Genomic DNA, 17,271 nt, shown 5'->3' with positions numbered 1-17,271 from the left:
TCTATCATTAACTTAAGATAAAACTTTTAATTATTTTCAACCACAGGTCTTTTAATTGAGTCAATACTTTTTTATTTTGACACGTTGTTTTCATTATTTAATCAATTCATATTTGTGAGGGGGGTCCAACAATATATGAGGGTGAGAATATTTCCTAACGATGACAGCAATATGAGAACTATAAAGATTCTAAATATTTTTGAAAAGGAAAAATGTCTGTGCATGACATTCAATGGCGATGTTAATGATTAGGCACGTTTCTGGTACACGCAAATACTGCTGATGAACATGGGGAGATAAGAGGTTGTGAGACCTGCACACACACACACACACACACACACACACACACACACACACACACACACACACACACACACACACACACACACACACACACACACACACACACACACACACACACACACACACACACACACACACACAATGCATTCACATACAAACTGTGGAGAGAGGAAGTAGATAGTCATTAGCATTGCCCCTGTTGCACACATAGACACACACAGATACAAACAGAGACTTGACATCCAGGCTCAGATATAGACCTCAGTGGTTGCTCTTGTATTTCTCCTCCTTTATCTGTGTGTGTATGGGCGTGTGTTTGTGTGTGTATTTGTGTCCGTTAGTGTGTCTTTATGACAGCCTTGGTAACTCATTCACACTCACACACTCATCAGCACTCTCTCACAGAAGTCTGGGATTATTGCCGTCCTGAAAATGGTGAGTACCAACATGACTTATTATGGTCTGTCTCTGTAGCTTCCCAGCGTTGAGGAATGGCACCACATCGGTTTGATGGAAGATCATGAGGTTTTCATGGATATGTGAACAAGCGTGAGGTTTCTTCGAAACTTGCCTGGGTTTCATCTGGTGTGAAAGTTGTATCCGATTCACTTCAGTAACGAGTAACCATTGACCTATGTTTACTTAGTCGATCAGGCAATAACTTGTGTTTGTATTCCACCTGTATTCAGCTATGTTATTTCCGTATATCATTTTTGTATGCATTTTAAACACTGAAATGTATCCTCATTTACTTTTCTAAATAAGTTTCTTATATGCTAGTAGATTGGGTTATTATCAGCTGAATACTATCACAGTTTTGTGTACTTCATATAAGAAACATGTGTGACATTTCCAAGGTTAAAGCATTAAATACTAAACTTCATTTGGTGTTGCTTTTGCATATGAAAGCCTGAGAGTTAGTTCCTTACTCAATGGAGTTGCCAGCCAGTAATGGAGAAGCAGCAGTGGAAGCAGTTGTTGTGTCAGCTGGATTGTGAAAGATGATGGTGAAAGCGTCTCTTTTCACCACATTGGAAATACATCTAATGCTTCCTCTTTGTTGTAATGGTAAGCCAGTACCAGTCCATCAGTATCAAACTAGTTATGACCTCAGACAGATTAATGTTGTTGTTTGTTGTTGTTAGTTAATAAATTGCACATTTTTGATATTCTTACCATACATTAAATGTTGTAATGTTTTGTAGATTTTTTTTTTTTACTGGATACAATTTTTTATTATTGTATGAAGTAAGAATGTAACATCATGCGGAATCACGCTGACCTAGAAATGTGAGAAGCAATTCACTGGAGTCCCTAGTGTATTAAATATTATTTATGTATTTTACATTGAAGTGGTGCCAAATAGAAGATACAAGTGAAAGGGAAAGTATACAAATAGAGCATATATACTTTAGCCAGGAACGATGATCGCCTGAGCATTAGGTTGCAGAAGCTCTCTGTTATATTACAGACAATGAACCGACGAACATTTGTGCACAGCATTATGTATGGCTCTGAAAACAATAACACTGCCCTGGTAACTTGGCAAACAGGTTTCTCGGCAATCAGGTGTTTCTGTATTAAATTCAATTCAATTTTGTATAGCCCTTAATCAAAGGTACAGCCTCAAAGGGCTAAACAGGCCATATATTTATGATTCCCCCCTCACCCTTGCCCCCAGAGGACAAGAAAAAACTCTCTTACTCATTTTGTAGGATACTACTAATACTACAACAACTACTATTGCTACTACTACCACTATTATAAAAACGACTATTACTACTACTACAACTACTACTACTACTACTACTACTTCTATACATTTATACTGCATACATTTCAAATTACAGTTGTGCAAGTAGTAGTCATAGCATTTGACAGTACTGTAAAGTAGACTATTGCAGCAGTCTGTCAATGTTCCTAGAAACATTGCGTTGGATCATTTTGGGTTAACCACTGTTTGGACACAGCAGCAGAACAAAACAAGCCTTTTCTCAATACATGGCCTGCTGTGTTTATGCTGTCAGAAATGGAGGCCTACATGAGCATTTATGCTGATGACTTTAAATACAACGCAAGTAGATCAATACTTCATTGGTTGTACTCAATCCACCGCAGTGTGACTCACTGGTGCAGTTTTCAATTCTATGGCGTGAATAAGGCAAGTCACTGTAGTCGTTCCCCCTTTATCTTTACTTCCTTCACTTCTGAAGCCTCATTCAAACTAGCCTTGATTAAGTAAATAAAGCATGAATTCGCCTTGTGTGTGGATTCAACTAGCTTCTTTGTCGATTTTTGAGTACAAAGTGTAAAAGAGTACACAGGTGTGCAGTGACTACTTACCGCAAACCAAAGTAGGTAATTCAATGTAAAAACAAAGCGTGGCTGCCATTAGTTTGATTCTTCTTGTTTCAGTCTTTTTTTTTATAACATCGCCTTTTTTAGGTGAATCATGAAAAAACACCACATCCTGTGTGTTAGGATGTCGGTGGTTGTGGTACGATCATTTAATGCTCACGCACGCGACAAAAGCCATGACTGCATTCCTCTTTTGAATGACCCGACGACCTGGGAAGCGAACTATCACGCAGCACTAACACTAACTGAAACAACTCTACATTTTCCCACCAGGAATCAGATGTGAAAGCCATCAGGGCTCGCTTCCAGGCCGCTCAGACCGCCAGCCCCCAGACAGACAGCACAGGGTCTCCCTCTCATCCCGGACGTCTCAAGACGCCCTTGCATCCCACCCTGTCCTCCTCCTCCACCTCCTCCCCCACTCCCCCCTTCTTGCTGCCCAAGAAGCCTAGCTTTGATGGCCCCTCCAGCTTTCCTTCAAAACCCGCTTTCCCTAAACCCTCGTCCACCTCCTCCTGCAAAGGAGCTCCACGTGGAGGCCAGGAGACGGCCAAGGCTCTGGCCGGCCGCTTCTCCGTGCCCCAGGAGGAACACGGCGGCAGCGGCAGCGGCAGCGGCAGCGGCGGCAAGCCCTTTCCACGCGGCCACCCCGAGCCCACGCTCCCCAAACCCAAACTCCCCGTCCTGAAGCCCCCCGGCAGTGCCCCCCTCACTGAGTCGCGACCTGCCTTCCACAAGCCGCCCCCTGTGATGCCCACGACCGTCAAGCCCTCCTGGGTGAGAGACGGCGGCGGCGGCGGCGGTGGCGGCGGCGGCGCTGGTGGTACAGCCTCCAATCACGGCGGCCTGATGTCCAAGGCGCCCCCGGCGCAGCAGAAACCGAGCAGCGCCGTCACGAAGACATGGCTGCACGGCGAGGACGCCAAAGCGGAGTCCGAGAACAAACACATCAACGCCTCGGCCTCCCGGCTGCCCATGGGCTTCACCATCGCCCCCATCAGCGCTTCCGGGGCGATGGCGATGGAGAAGACGAAGCCGAACCCGCCGAAGGCGGTGGACGCCAGGAATTCCACCCCTCCTCCGAAGCCTCTGGTCAATAAGAAGCCTGGTAGTTTCATCAGGAGGAACTTGGACTCCCGTCCGGCTCCTCAGCAAAATGGGGGGGATCCGGACGGGGCGCCCAGGAGGAACCCCCTGCCCAACCCCCTGCTGCTCGGCCCGCCGCCCGCCAAACCCAACCGCCCGCCCCGGGTCAACCTGGACCGCTTCAGGGGACAGGCCAAAGGCCCTGGTCAGTGTTTTTTTTTAAACATTCTATACATTGTACATTATAGATTTTACATTATACTTTATACATTATACATAAAGAAAATATTTTATATATAATCTTATCATACATTATTTATTATGTATAATGTATTATGTTGCATTTTTTTTGTATCATATATTCTATAGTTTATAGTATAATCCAAATGTTTAGACACAATGATGTTTTTTAATGATGTCTTAAAGCTACAGTGAATACCTGCTCATTAAAGAACAGGTATGGGACAGCGGGCAGCATACCTGATTGGTTTGAGTGATTGTTCCATTTGTTAACACAAGTTGGGTTTCCATGGAGATGGGAAATTAGAAATGCGAGGGTGAACCAAGATAGATTTTTGTAAAAATAAGTGAGGTTTATTCCACAATCATGAAATTTTTATATTTTATAGCTTAGGTCATCAAAGTCAACACAACAGGAAGCAAAACTAACACACAGTTTTCTTTTTTTTGTATTGCTGACAATAAATCTCAGACCCTCATCACTAACATCACTAATGTCCTTAGACAAAGCATCAGTAAAGGTTTGATATAAAACCTGTGTAGACTGTAGGCAGCTCTAGGAAAACATGTGTTGCATTCGTCTTAAGAAACCGCCATCCTGCCACTTGTGTTTTTCTTCCCGCAGAAAGGTATAGCATTAGTGTTAGATTTGAACGAGTGAAACTACATTTCAGTGAAATATAATTTCAGGGTTGTGGTTTCTGCTAATGCATACACATGTGTGTTGGATTGATTATTGGCACTAGACCAAGTTTATCTCTTTTCTGTTTACTCTTCAGATAACAATCAAGGCACTTATATTTAAAAATGCCCCAATTTAGTTTTGACCAAGTAAGAGTGGTTTAATAAAAGAAGTTCATGATAAACCCAGCTAAAACCTAAGAGGACCTTTAGAGGAAACAATTTTAGTTCCTCAATTGCCCCCAACTTATCTGCCCGCAACCTTATTTTAAAACATTCCCAAGTTCCACATTCTACTTAAAGTCACTGTTTATAGATGTTTTAATGCATCGTCGTTTAGCGTTGAGGGGAAGGAGAAAAACGAATCGAAAAGTTGCATTTTTTCAGAACTTCAATTGACTTGTCGAAAGTCAAACCAGCTGGGGAACCTGAGTTACGCACAACATTATGGTCTGTCCTGGGAACCGCCTTAATCAAGGTTAAGGAACATGGCTTAACCAAGCCACGTTAAAGGTGACACATTATACCACCAGGTGTGAGTGTGATTAGCTGTTACAAGCCGTGGAAAATCAACCTCTTTTGACATCACAAGTGGGCTTATCCCCCTAGATGGTTGGATCAGTATACAAGACTACCCAGTGGACTATAGCAAACGTTACTCATCTCTCCGTCATACATCTAGGTGGAAACACGCCCACTTGTGAGGTCAGAAGTGGCAGATTTCCATAACGGCTAGTTATTGCTAATCACACTCCCTCCTGGTGGTATAATATGTCACCTTTAAGGTACCACAGTGGGGTGTTTCAGAAGTGGCCCCACTCTGCCATGTCACTGCCTATGATGACGAGGTTTTGTTTTGTGACATCACAGATCAGGGACCAGTCATTGTCCCGCCTCCACCAGCTTCTCACCCCAGTAACCAAAGCAACGGTGGTGGGACCCCGCCCTTATCTGCTCAGCCCATGGCTCCAAGTCTGCCACCCCGACACCCGGGGATTAGGTGTGCACAACACACACACACACGAACAAATGTACACACGGACACATGTTCGTACACACTAACACACACGCACACACACACACACACACATACAAACAAATGTACACACGGACACATGTTCGTACACACTAACACACACGCAAACACACACAAACACACACACACAGACACACACACACACACACACACACACACACATACAAACACGAAAGTACCCAAGCACGTGTGCTCGTACACACTAATACACACACGCACAAACACACACACACACACACACACACACCAATGAACATAAGCATGCACGCTCATGTACACACACACACACACACACACACACACACACACACACACACACGCACACACACACACACACACACACACACACACACACACACAAATATTACTAGCATGACACGTACAACCAGATATTTCTTCCTTTCATAGTGAACCGGATCCAGAGGAATACGATGATGTGGGCTTGATTAAAACTGCTCCACCCCCACCACCCTCAACCGAAGGTACACACACACACAGAGCCTCCAACGTCTCCCACAACAGCTCCACAAAACAAAAAACACACACACACACAAGCTCAGATATATATATATATATATATATATATATATATATATATAGAGAGAGAGAGAGAGAGAGAGAGAGAGAGAGAGAGAGAGAGAGAGAGAGAGAGAGAGAGAGAGAGAGAGAGATGGCTGGTGTTTTAGACTGATATTATTGTGTTAATGTGATGATTTAATGTTCTTTCCCTTTAGGTCGACCACGGCTCGTGTCCAAGGTAAAATTCTAAACACACTTTAAACACATTTATACGCACATTGAAATGCATGTTTACACACACTGACACACATTCCAGCTTAAATATGTAAACGGATGTCGTATTGTGTTGACAATACGACATGTAAATCACACTACATGAGATGAACAATGCTATTGTTAATCAATTCAGTGAGAACAAAAAAACTTTTTTCTGTTTGTGCTCTATCAGGTTGTATTAAATTTATTTTATTTTATATTTAGCCACAAGATGACGAGAGCGATGGTGAGACGTATGAAGAACTAGATGAACGATGGTGAGGACAAGTCTAACCTTTACCAGAGAAAGATATCTAATAAGAGAATAACCCAATAGATCCTTGTCCCCGATGGGTCTGCTACTTCAGTGCACCAGGGCGCACGGTCCCAGCCTGGAGACCACCCTGATCACCTGACCTCCGTTCTGTTCACTCCATCATGATCACGTTACCTCACATTCTGTTCACTCCATCCTGATCACGTGACCTCACATTCTGTTCACTCCATCCTGATCACGTGACCTCACACTCTGTTCACTCCATCCTGATCACGTGACCGCACACTCTGTTCACTCCATCCTGCTATGACCTCCAAGCTATGGTCTCTAGGCTAGCATGGTCCATGCTCAATGTATGATAACCATTTGTGTGGCCTACTGCCAGTGCTGCTCTGGTTCAGAAAAGAAGCAGACCTGTGATAAGTTTGATGAGCAGTGGTATTTGTCCTATGATGAAAAGGGGTCTGTTGATAAATCCATATTAATTAATGAATAATTCTTTAATATGTTTTTTCGTGCTTATGACAACACTATTGAGATACAATCACATGTAGACCGCTCGCCCTTTCTCTTTCTCTCCTCTCGTCCAAAAGGGAAGCAGCAGAGCAAGAATCGAAAGAAAAGCAGAAGGAGGAGAAAAAGCGACTGGAAGCTGAAAAGAAAGAGCAGAAAGAGAGAGAGAAGAAGGAGAACGAGGCCCGCAAAAAGTTTAAAGTGGGGAAACATTTTTTTATAATAATGCAATCCTCCTATTGTACACTGTTATAAAAAGGGCTTAATGAAACATGGCAGAACAGTATGTGACAACAGGCTGTCACTAGTAACAGCCTATAATAACAAAAAAAAAAAATGTACACCTCAGATGTTGATGTATTTCTTCTTCTTTATCTGTGTGTGTGTGTGTGTGTTTCTGCGTGTGTGTGCATATGTGTGCGTGTGTTTCGGCGTGCGTGCGTGTGTGTGTGCGTGTTTGTGTATACATGTGTGTGCGTGTGTGTGTATGTGTGCATATGTGTGCATACATGTGTGCCTGTATGCGTCTGTGGGTGCGTACGTGTATGTGCATGCGTGCATACGTGTGTGTGTGTCTGTGTGTTTGTGTTTGTCTGCATGTGTGTGTGTGTGTGTGTGTGTGTGTGTGTGTGCCCCAGCTGGTGGGCCCCCTTGAGAAGATGCACCAGGTCAAGGTGTTGGTGGAATGCAAGGGCAGTAAGACGGACCTGGCCCTGAAGAAGGGGGACTGTGTGGACATCATTCGTGTCCAGGACAACCCGGAGGGGAAGTGGCTGGGTCGGCTGGCAAACGGCTCCAGTAGGTTTCATCTCTCTTCACTTATAACCAATGACTTTTATGTAGAGCTGTTTTATATATGGCCATGCTAACAATCAATGCACTCATGGGCGCCATTGTAAACAAATAACAAATATAATAACATAGGTAAAATATCTTTGTTATTTTATTTTTATTTGAGGATTTGTGTTTTTGAGAAGACATGTGTCCCCATTTATCTGTCGCTTTCTCTCCAATTCTCTCTCCCTCTCTCTCTCTCTCCCTCTCTCTCTTGCTCTCTCTCACTAACTCTTTACCTCTCCCTCACTCTCTCTCCCTCTCTCTCTCTCCCTCTTTCTCTCCCTCTTTCTCTCGCTTTGTCCTCACTAACTCTTTCCCCCTCTCTCTCTCTCTCCCCCTCCCTCCCTCCCTCTCTCTCTCTCTCTCTCTCTCTCTCCCACTCACTTTTTCCCTCTCCCTCTCTACCCCACTACTCCATATCTCTCTCCCTCTCTCTCTCTCTCCCTCTCCCTCTCCCTCTCTCTCTCTCTCTCTCTCTCTCTCTCTCTCTCTCACTTACTCTTTCCCTCTCTCTCACTAACTCTTTCCCTCTCCCTCTCTCCCTCCCTCTCTCTCTCTTTCTCTCGCTTTGTCCTCACTAACTCTTTCCCCCTCTCTCTCTCCCTCTCTCTCTCCCACTCAATTCTTCCCTCTCCCTCTCTACCCGACTACCCCATATGTCTCTCTCTCTCTCTCTCTCTCTCTCTCTCTCTCTCTCTCTCTCTCTCTCTCTCTCTCTCCTATTCCCTATTTCTCGCTCCCTGCTCCAGTCGGCTATCTGAAGAACGACTGTGTGGAGGTGGACCTGCAGAGCTGGAAGCAGCAGCAGCAGGGCCCCCAGCCCCCCCAGGAGATTGATGATCAGGAGGTTTACGACGATGTGGACGTCTCCAACAACCACCCCGACAGGTAACCCACAATCTACCCCAGTGTTTTTCAACCTGTGGTTCGCGCACCACCGGTGGTAGGCGAGGGTACTACAGGTGGTATTTGGGGTTTTATTCTTGAGGAAATTACTTTACAAAAATCGCAACATTTATTACAGTTTTTCTCAATCGCTTAAACACGTTTTCTGAAAATATAGCTCAATTTCTCAAAACTCTAAACACAAACCTGAGAAGAGTTAATGTTTTGTCAAAACTACACAAATTCTTTTGTGTAGTTTTTCTTTTGTGTTTTCCACCAAACAGTAAACACAGCCATCAAATGAATACCTCTTACTGTGTGTTCACACCAAAAGCTGTAAAGTGTTTTGAGCGATAAACGCCCATTCACTTTCTATTAGACATGAGCGATAAAGCGATAGGAGCGATAAACAATGGGCGATAGCTTTAAAGCTGTAAAGCTTTAAATTAGAGTTCAAAACAGCTCAACTCTATGCAAATGAGCTAGCAGCATTTCGACAGTAAATGACCGCCAGCCAATCGGAATGTAGATGTCTCTCAGCGGCGTGGGTCCCGGTAAACATACGCGAGAACTTCAGTTCCTAGTTTTGTTCCTTCATCATGGTGCATGAGAGAATAATTGCGGCTATTGCAGGGCATCGTATTTGTCCGGGATTGCATAGCCAACATGGTCTTATTATAGCCCGATCATTAACTAAAAAACACATAGAAAGAATAAAGCATCCAGCATATGATTTCAACAATGAATGAGGGCATACGCAATCCGCATTACGCAACAGGGATGGTCGAACAGTGGAATGCTGATGGAAACCAGCGGACGAGCGGCGGGTGGAGATGTGCAAGCATTTCAGAAGCAGGGAGATACCGCACAAAAATCTATTTCTAATATGACTATCTTGTGTTTTTGTGGCTCGGCATCAGCAGCAGCATTTGCCTCAACTACAAGCGTGCAGGCAAAAAGCGCGGCTCCTTTAAATGGAAAAGCAAAATCGCAAGAGCGATTTGAGCTGTAAATATCGACAGCGTTGCGGTTTGAGCTATTCAGCGATTTTTCCATCTTTCACAGCTTTTGGTGTGAAAGTACAGTTACAGAGCATCAATTAAACACTGGTGTGATAAATTCAAAACACTTCCATCAAAATACTATTTACACATGTTTTATCTTATTTTTTTAAGTTGCAATTAGGTGGTACATATAGTATAAAGACTATTGCAATATTGTGATACAATACTGTGAATATATCATATCATATCAGTATTGCATTGACACAAACGTATCAGAATAGGATAAAATGCATATTTGTCTATCCAATGAGCTCAAATGGGCTAAACTCACAATTCCAGCTTCCGAGAGTCATACTGTTCACCTATAGTTGATGCTGCAACATTGTTCTGACAATATATCTTTAATTGCATAATAATGCAATTAAATAAATAACCTTTAATTGCAATGATAAGTAAAATGAAAAACATTACAGTAAGAAGATTTTTAAACTTCAGTCTTTCGGGGGAAGTACAAAAGGTAACAAAGCAAATATATTTTTTTTTTACTGTAATACAGTAAAATCTTCAGTTGAACTGCCATAAAAAGCTTTTCGTAGGCCAATAAAAAATCAAAATAAGAATATAAATGAGGTGAAACAGATCTAGATGTAAATCAGCATCCCACCCCCAAACCTGATCAGTCCAAAGAACCATATCTACAACACAGTAGAGTTCACCGAGTCCTCTTTTATGCTCTGACACATGATTTAAGTGTTTTGCCAGTTGAGTTTGAACAGGTGATAAGTGAGTTAGACTTATCGGCAATTAGTTGGTCTTCTAGTTCTAGTTCTAGTTCTAGTTCATTTTTTGTGTGTATACAATCGAGAAAAACTAAGGTCTTTGAAAATGATGTGGCCGTAAAATAATTTAAATTTTTATTATTTCCAAAATAGTGTTGTTGGTGCATTCAATGATTTTCTTCCATTGAAAGGTTATGCATAGATTTTTTGTGTTTTCTGTTTTTATTGTGTCATTTGTGTTTGCTAGATTAACACAAATAAGCAGTGTTGCTGACTTTATTTTCATCAGTTTTCCCTTGGCCACGGCTTATTTGCAGGAATAATTGTTGAAAAACGGGTGCTGGAACTCTTTGCTCAGCCACTGCATGTGTTTTTATCTACTTTATACCATTTGCATATAAGGTAGAATGCCAAAGGTCTTTATGAAAATGTAGTGGTACAGCTAAAGTCAAAGGTCAAGCCTACAACCCTCCTCACCAGACTGATGCTAAATGTAGCATCGGAATGAAGGAGATTTGGATGTGTAAAATTTGGATCGAAAATGTAAGGGGAATATTTACATTAATATGTGGTTTATGTTTTGTTGTTGCAACAGTGGGATCAGAGGATCAAGAGGTATGTTGTACATCTATGTATCTTTCCCTCCTTCGTATTCGTGTCCTGATTCATTGAGACTGTAGAACTGAGTATCATGACAAGCTGATATATTTCTTCTGACTACTTGATGGTTGACCTCTTATTTTACCGTCTGCAGTCATTTTACCACCGCCACCAGACGACACTGAGGAGATATATGATGATGCTATCGATGCCAGTCTGGACGTCAGGTGAGGAGTGTTGAATCAACAGAAATAATACTGTCACATTTTTTCAAGTGCTTCAAACCACGTTGTTTTTAAGTTATAGAAAACCCTTTTAAACCTCATATTAATGCCACTACCTACATTGGCTCGATACATCTAGTTGTGAAATGGAAAAACGTAAATAATTCATTAATTCATTGAATAAGTGGGAATAAATAATAACTAGGAATAAACATCGAAAATATTTTTTGAGAAGTTGCACTAAAGAGCTTAGTTAGTTATTTTCTATTGATGAGCTAATGTAAAAAGCCTTTGATAGAAAGAATAAAGACGTTCTACCCATTAACTCCCTCTTGGTCGGCCTTGCCCTTTAAGCGTTTTGGAAGCTCCAAAGTCTTCTCCAAAGACTCTACTTCTACGGATGTTTGAGAAGAAGAAACCTGCTGCCGGCGCAAATGAGTAAAACGTCCTCCGTAGTCAGAAGATGATGAGCTAACATAGCTAACAACACGGTCCAATTGGCACTAATCATCAGCTTACCACTTACACAACTCCACTCTTCTCTTGAGCTAACTCTCCCTAACCGATCAATTTTGCCGATGCTAACGCTGAATGTGGAGATGTTACTTTGTAATACCTGCTGGCCTGTTGTGGTGCCACCAATCAGACCATGGGTGAAATCTTGCTGCTTAACCAATCAGAACAGATGGAATCGTTCTGAATTATTTCCTTTATTTGATTCTAAAATTGATATTTCTATGTAATATGATAATTAACTTTTAATTCTGATTACTTGTGTAACTATTTGCTGTAAATATGTCATAATGAGTGATTAACATTCATAAAGTATAAAATAAACATATATTTATTTTCTGCCAGAGTGCCTCCGCCCAGCCAGTTCACTGCGAAAGGACAACCAGGTAATACAATTTGATTCAATCTTTCACTCTTTCACAAAAATATTTGTGATATGCCATCACCTTTTGTAGAAGTATTTCTACAGGTGTGAATTTTGTCAATAGTCTCAACTTTTTTACTATCACTGTGTAGCTCTCCTGTTACCTGTACCAGTATGCTAGATTCTGCCAAACAGCAAACCTTTGTCTTCATTTGTTGGATAAAGGAGCATTGATCGATGATGAAATCTACGACGATATTGACTCACAGGTGGTTCCTCCTCCCCTCCCGGTCAGCAGGTAAGGCGTCACATTTTGATGCTGTTGATCTAATTTGCTGTGTGTCTCACATTGCCTCGAAACATACAGAGGCCGGCGTAGGAAACAGATATTCTGACAGAACATTTCACTCACTAAAAGAAACCTATTGCTTTTTTATCAGTTACAGTCAAATGATAGCTCTTAAATTTTAACTCAAGCACCTTTAACTGACATACTTTGATAGTGATATAAAAAAAATCTTTTTTTGTATTTCAGTCATCCACCAACAAAAACTAAGATGGAGGAAATCGATCCAAAGCGACAGAAAAAGTTGGAAAAAGAGGAAAAGGAATTCAGAAAAAAGTTTAAAGTGTGTCCCTTTATAAGCTATAAGTTACTTTTGTTCTTAATACCAATCATAACAATACTATCACTCACTCAAAATTGCCTTTTAAGTTTTGGACCCTTTGGAAATGTTCGTACACTATCACCTAAAACGAGGTTCACCAAATTAATCTCATGGACGTGTCTTGTGTCCTGTTCAGTATGAAGGGGAGATTCAGGTTCTTTACCAGGTGACCATCATACCTACATTAACGCTGAAGAAGCTTAGTGGGAAAGATCTGCCGGTGAAACCCGGGGAGACGCTTGATGTCATCGTGAAAGCCGTGGATAACAAACTTGTTTGCCGCAACGAAGAGGGAAAATGTGAGCGGGCTACCGTCATCTGTATGTTGTGTACTGGAGCAGCCGATAACATGTGGCTGTTTGCCTGTCAGTAACTCTTTTTGATTGTAGATTCATTTCTTCTGTAACCTCATTATACCACATGATATTAAAGCTGACATTAGTACCTCATTGGACCACCCATTTGCAATGCTAGCACCGGTTTAGACTAGATTCTGCTCCTACACCCCATACCTTTATAAACTTAAGCTATACCTGGCTAAATCTGACCCTGTAGGCGTGGCTTATGTACCATGCAGCCCCTACCAATATAGACTGGATTTTTACCTTGATCCGGGAGGTGCTTCCTGAACCTCCTCCAGAGTGCATGTCCATTTACCCTGAATAAACAACCATGTTTAACCTTTACCACTCTTTGAGTCATGCTGAGCCCACGAAACAATGATGGTGAAATGAACTACGCTTCAGCAGGATTTGAAAATAGCTTTTAACATCTCATCTGCTCTCTCTTCCAGTTGGCACCGTTCTAACCAGCCATATTGTCACAGAGTAAGTATGACACACGTGAATACATACATCACATGCAGGCTGAGGATTGTGATCTAATAATGAATCGACTCAACTAACTCGTTGTTCTCACTGGTAACGTTTCAGCGATGGGGACATATATGACGACATTGGAGACGGTGGGTTTTAAACAGAAACAGATATATGCATCTGTCATCCTATCATCACCAATATTTAGACTAATAAAGTATTTGTTAATAATGGTTACTTGTGAACACACAATTAATTCATGTCCCAATTGATTTTCAGAATGCATCTATGACAACGACTGAAGGAAGACAATAAACTGGGATTTATTTTTTGACAGGCTTTGTTGAATTATTACCTTTTGGTATAACTTGTTTCATGTTGTTTGATTATTTATTACGTGCAAAGATATTACAACCAATCACAAGAGCAGCAGTTTAAGGCCCCACACACACAATGTTTTTCGTGTTTGGATTCGTGTGGACGCCAGATACGCAAACGATGGCGTCATCGCCCCCCCACCACGAAGGAAACTTTGGAGGTCCGTCAAATTTGATTTGTTTGATTTTTGTAACTTTAAATACAGCCCCTTGCTAAATTGTATTACTAACTCTACATTAAAAAGTATTCTCTGCAAAATCGAAAAGGTTTAAAAACTGCTTTCTCCGCCTCGTCTTCTTCTTTTAATGGTGGAGAATCAGCGCCACACAGTGGCCCTGAATATATACCACAGCGTTTCTACAGCTAGATGCGATTTCGCAATGAGTCTGTCTTTACAGAGATATTCCTGAAACGCATCAAAGGAAAACGGAGGGGAAAAGATTGTTGTCGCCAGTGTGGACGGGGCCTTAGTTAGAGCCGACACTTGTACAGTCTCACACTGTGAGACTGTATAAGTCTGACACTTGGTATATCTGGGGAAGGAGATATTGTGTTCAGTAAGCTACAAATGCACAGACAAACACATTTTCTACTGTAAAATAAATATTTATCGCATTAAAAGCGATTTCAAAACCTCCTTTGTGATATAGTGACTTCACAAGGGAGTTTCCACCTAGATGTATGGATAGATAAGCCAACCAGCTTGTATTTTCCACTGGGTAGGCTGGTATGGTAGAGAAATCATGAATGCATACATTTAGATTAAAAACACAATATTTACTGCCATAGAAGCAGTCAAGCAGATACATATTTCAGTGATTCTGTCTTACCTCTTGATTTTACTTTGTGTCTTTAAATGTCTGAGACTGTATAAGGAATTGGAAGGTTTATCTATAAGATCATTTATAGATAACCCTTTCAAAGATTTGGCGTATTATTATGAAAAAGTGAGCGGAACATTGTTTTTTTTGGCAAAGTGTGGTAAGGAAGGGCCACAGCATAATGCAGTGTAACATGTTTCACTTCGTTGTGTCATTTTCCTGCAAAGATAAAAACAATACCAAAAGGGTACTTCCATTCTACATTATAATCCATATTTGCATTGGATGTACTGGGAAATGCTGCTGGGAATCCATGCAAATCAATTTTGTCACACTGCATTTTAAAAGCAGAAGTTTCGATCAAACGACCAGGTGCACATGGGGTGAAATTCATAACAATCCCTATTACGGCTTTACTTCTACTTCAGTTATATCATTACATGAGAATAAGTGCTGTCAGTTAAACGCGTTATTAACGGCGTTAACGCAAACCAATTTTAACTGCGTTAATTTTTTTATCGCGCGATTAACGCAATTCTTTCTTTTTTTTAATTTATTTTTTTCTTTGGCTCAAAACAAAGAAGCAGTAGCCTGACTGCTATGTTCAAGGCAGTATGAATGTATCTTCATCGTTTAATTGCACTATAGGCTTTTTTTTTGTATCGTCCTGTTTTGATCAGTATATGCCGTTGTTATCAATAAAAAAAGGCAAGCAGATGCACTTCTCCATGTTGATAAGAGCATTAGATTGAGAAAAATCAATGTGACAAAGAAATCAAGGGATATTTAGCATAGAAAAAAAATTGAGCAATCGCGATTAATCGTGAGTTAACTATGACATTAATGAGATTAATCGCGATTAAATATTTGAATCGCTTGACAGCACTAATGAGAATAGATATCCTCATATCAATATCCATTGGAGTCTGTTCATATTATCTTTGGCGTTTTTTCCCCTAGTTATTCATGGTTTAATGTTGGCCAGCAACCAGTAGGGAGAGCCGTTCACCTACTCAGCAGAGTCCCTGCTGTACTGTCTACAAACACTGGCCCGGCCCCACTTCAGAAACACCATCAGTGCAGCAACGTATTTTCCACAGGATGGAATTGAAGAAAGCACACCACATTCTTGCCGTCGCTGATATAGTCGATTACATTTACATTTAGGGCATTTAGCAGACGCTTTTATCCAAAGCGACTTACAATAAGTACATTTGTCATAAGAAGTGAAACAATATATCGCTGTCAGTACAGTAAAGATGTTCAAAGAACCAAGTGCCAATACTAACAATCGCTAGCCTAACCCATTCCCTGTGTACAGCAGTGATAGCAGCTACTGCAGATGCAATACAATTAAGTACTATAAATAAGTGCGTACAATAAGTGCGTACATTAAGTGCCAGGACGTACAACATACAATGGTGGCCGGAAGGGGCTGGGTGGCTATGCAGAGTCAAGGTGAACTCTGAACAGGTGAGTTTTGAGTCTTTTGCGGAAGCTGGTGAGCGACTCCGTGATCCTGACATCGGCAGGGAGCTTGTTCCACCACTGAGGTCCCAAAACAGAGAAAAGTTGTGACTTTGCAGACGACCTTTGCTTGCTCTTAGCGATGGCCGTACCAGCTGCCAGCTGAGGTAGTTGAGCGGAGGGATCGAGCTGGGGTGTGTGGCATCTCCTTCTCCAACTGCCAGAAACCTCGGTGTGATACTAGCAATCAGTTATGCTGCACCGCAAACATCACCGCGGTGGCCCGATCCTACAGATTTGCACTTTACATTAGCAGGAGCTCAGTCTTGTTGAGGTTATGCCTCAGGTGATGGGCAGTTGTCCAAGTGCTGACGTCTGCCAGACATTCAGATGTGCGTGTTGCAATCAGGGCTTTGTCCGATGAGGGGAAAGAGAGAAATAGCTGAGTGTCATCAGCGTATCAGTGATAGGAAAAGCTGTGTGATGTAATTACAGAGCCCAGAGATCTGGTATAGAGGGAGAACTGAAGAGGCCCCAGTACAGAGCCTTTAGGGACACCAGTTTCAAGCGTGAAAGGTTTGGACAAGGAGCCATTCCATGTTACCTGATAAGTGCGATTCGGCAGATAGGATGTGACCCAGGAAAGGG

At 41.8% G+C, this 17,271-nt stretch overlaps 1 protein-coding gene across 1 annotated transcript; it reads left to right on the top strand.

The window, feature by feature from the left end:
* The first annotated feature begins 3,360 nt into the window (after positions 1 to 3,360).
* LOC130381325 (FYN-binding protein 1-like) lies at positions 3,361 to 16,885 on the top strand. Its single transcript, XM_056588844.1, has 17 exons — positions 3,361 to 3,952; positions 5,539 to 5,668; positions 6,113 to 6,186; positions 6,439 to 6,461; positions 6,704 to 6,756; positions 7,349 to 7,469; positions 7,907 to 8,066; positions 8,855 to 8,993; positions 11,369 to 11,388; positions 11,528 to 11,600; positions 12,456 to 12,496; positions 12,700 to 12,772; positions 13,010 to 13,103; positions 13,279 to 13,441; positions 13,936 to 13,969; positions 14,075 to 14,106; positions 14,237 to 16,885. Exons 1-17 carry the CDS (start codon positions 3,412 to 3,414, stop codon positions 14,257 to 14,259), a joined length of 1,794 nt encoding a protein of 597 aa, XP_056444819.1. The 5' UTR covers positions 3,361 to 3,411; the 3' UTR covers positions 14,260 to 16,885.
* Positions 16,886 to 17,271: the final 386 nt, after the last annotated feature.

Source organism: Gadus chalcogrammus, chromosome 4 (assembly GCF_026213295.1).
Source record: "Gadus chalcogrammus isolate NIFS_2021 chromosome 4, NIFS_Gcha_1.0, whole genome shotgun sequence".
Taxonomy (NCBI): Eukaryota; Metazoa; Chordata; class Actinopteri; order Gadiformes; family Gadidae; genus Gadus; species Gadus chalcogrammus.
This window is presented reverse-complemented; position numbering and strand designations above follow the sequence as displayed.

Excerpts from the sequence above, each read along its gene's own strand:
- LOC130381325 (XM_056588844.1), top strand. The coding sequence starts at position 3,412 with ATGCCCACGACCGTCAAGCCCTCCTGGGTGAGAGACGGCGGCGGCGGC. Across the intron at positions 7,470-7,906 it reads AGGCCCGCAAAAAGTTTAAA|CTGGTGGGCCCCCTTGAGAA; the intron begins GTGGGGAAACAT and ends TGTGTGCCCCAG. Across the intron at positions 13,442-13,935 it reads CCGCAACGAAGAGGGAAAAT|TTGGCACCGTTCTAACCAGC; the intron begins GTGAGCGGGCTA and ends TCTCTCTTCCAG.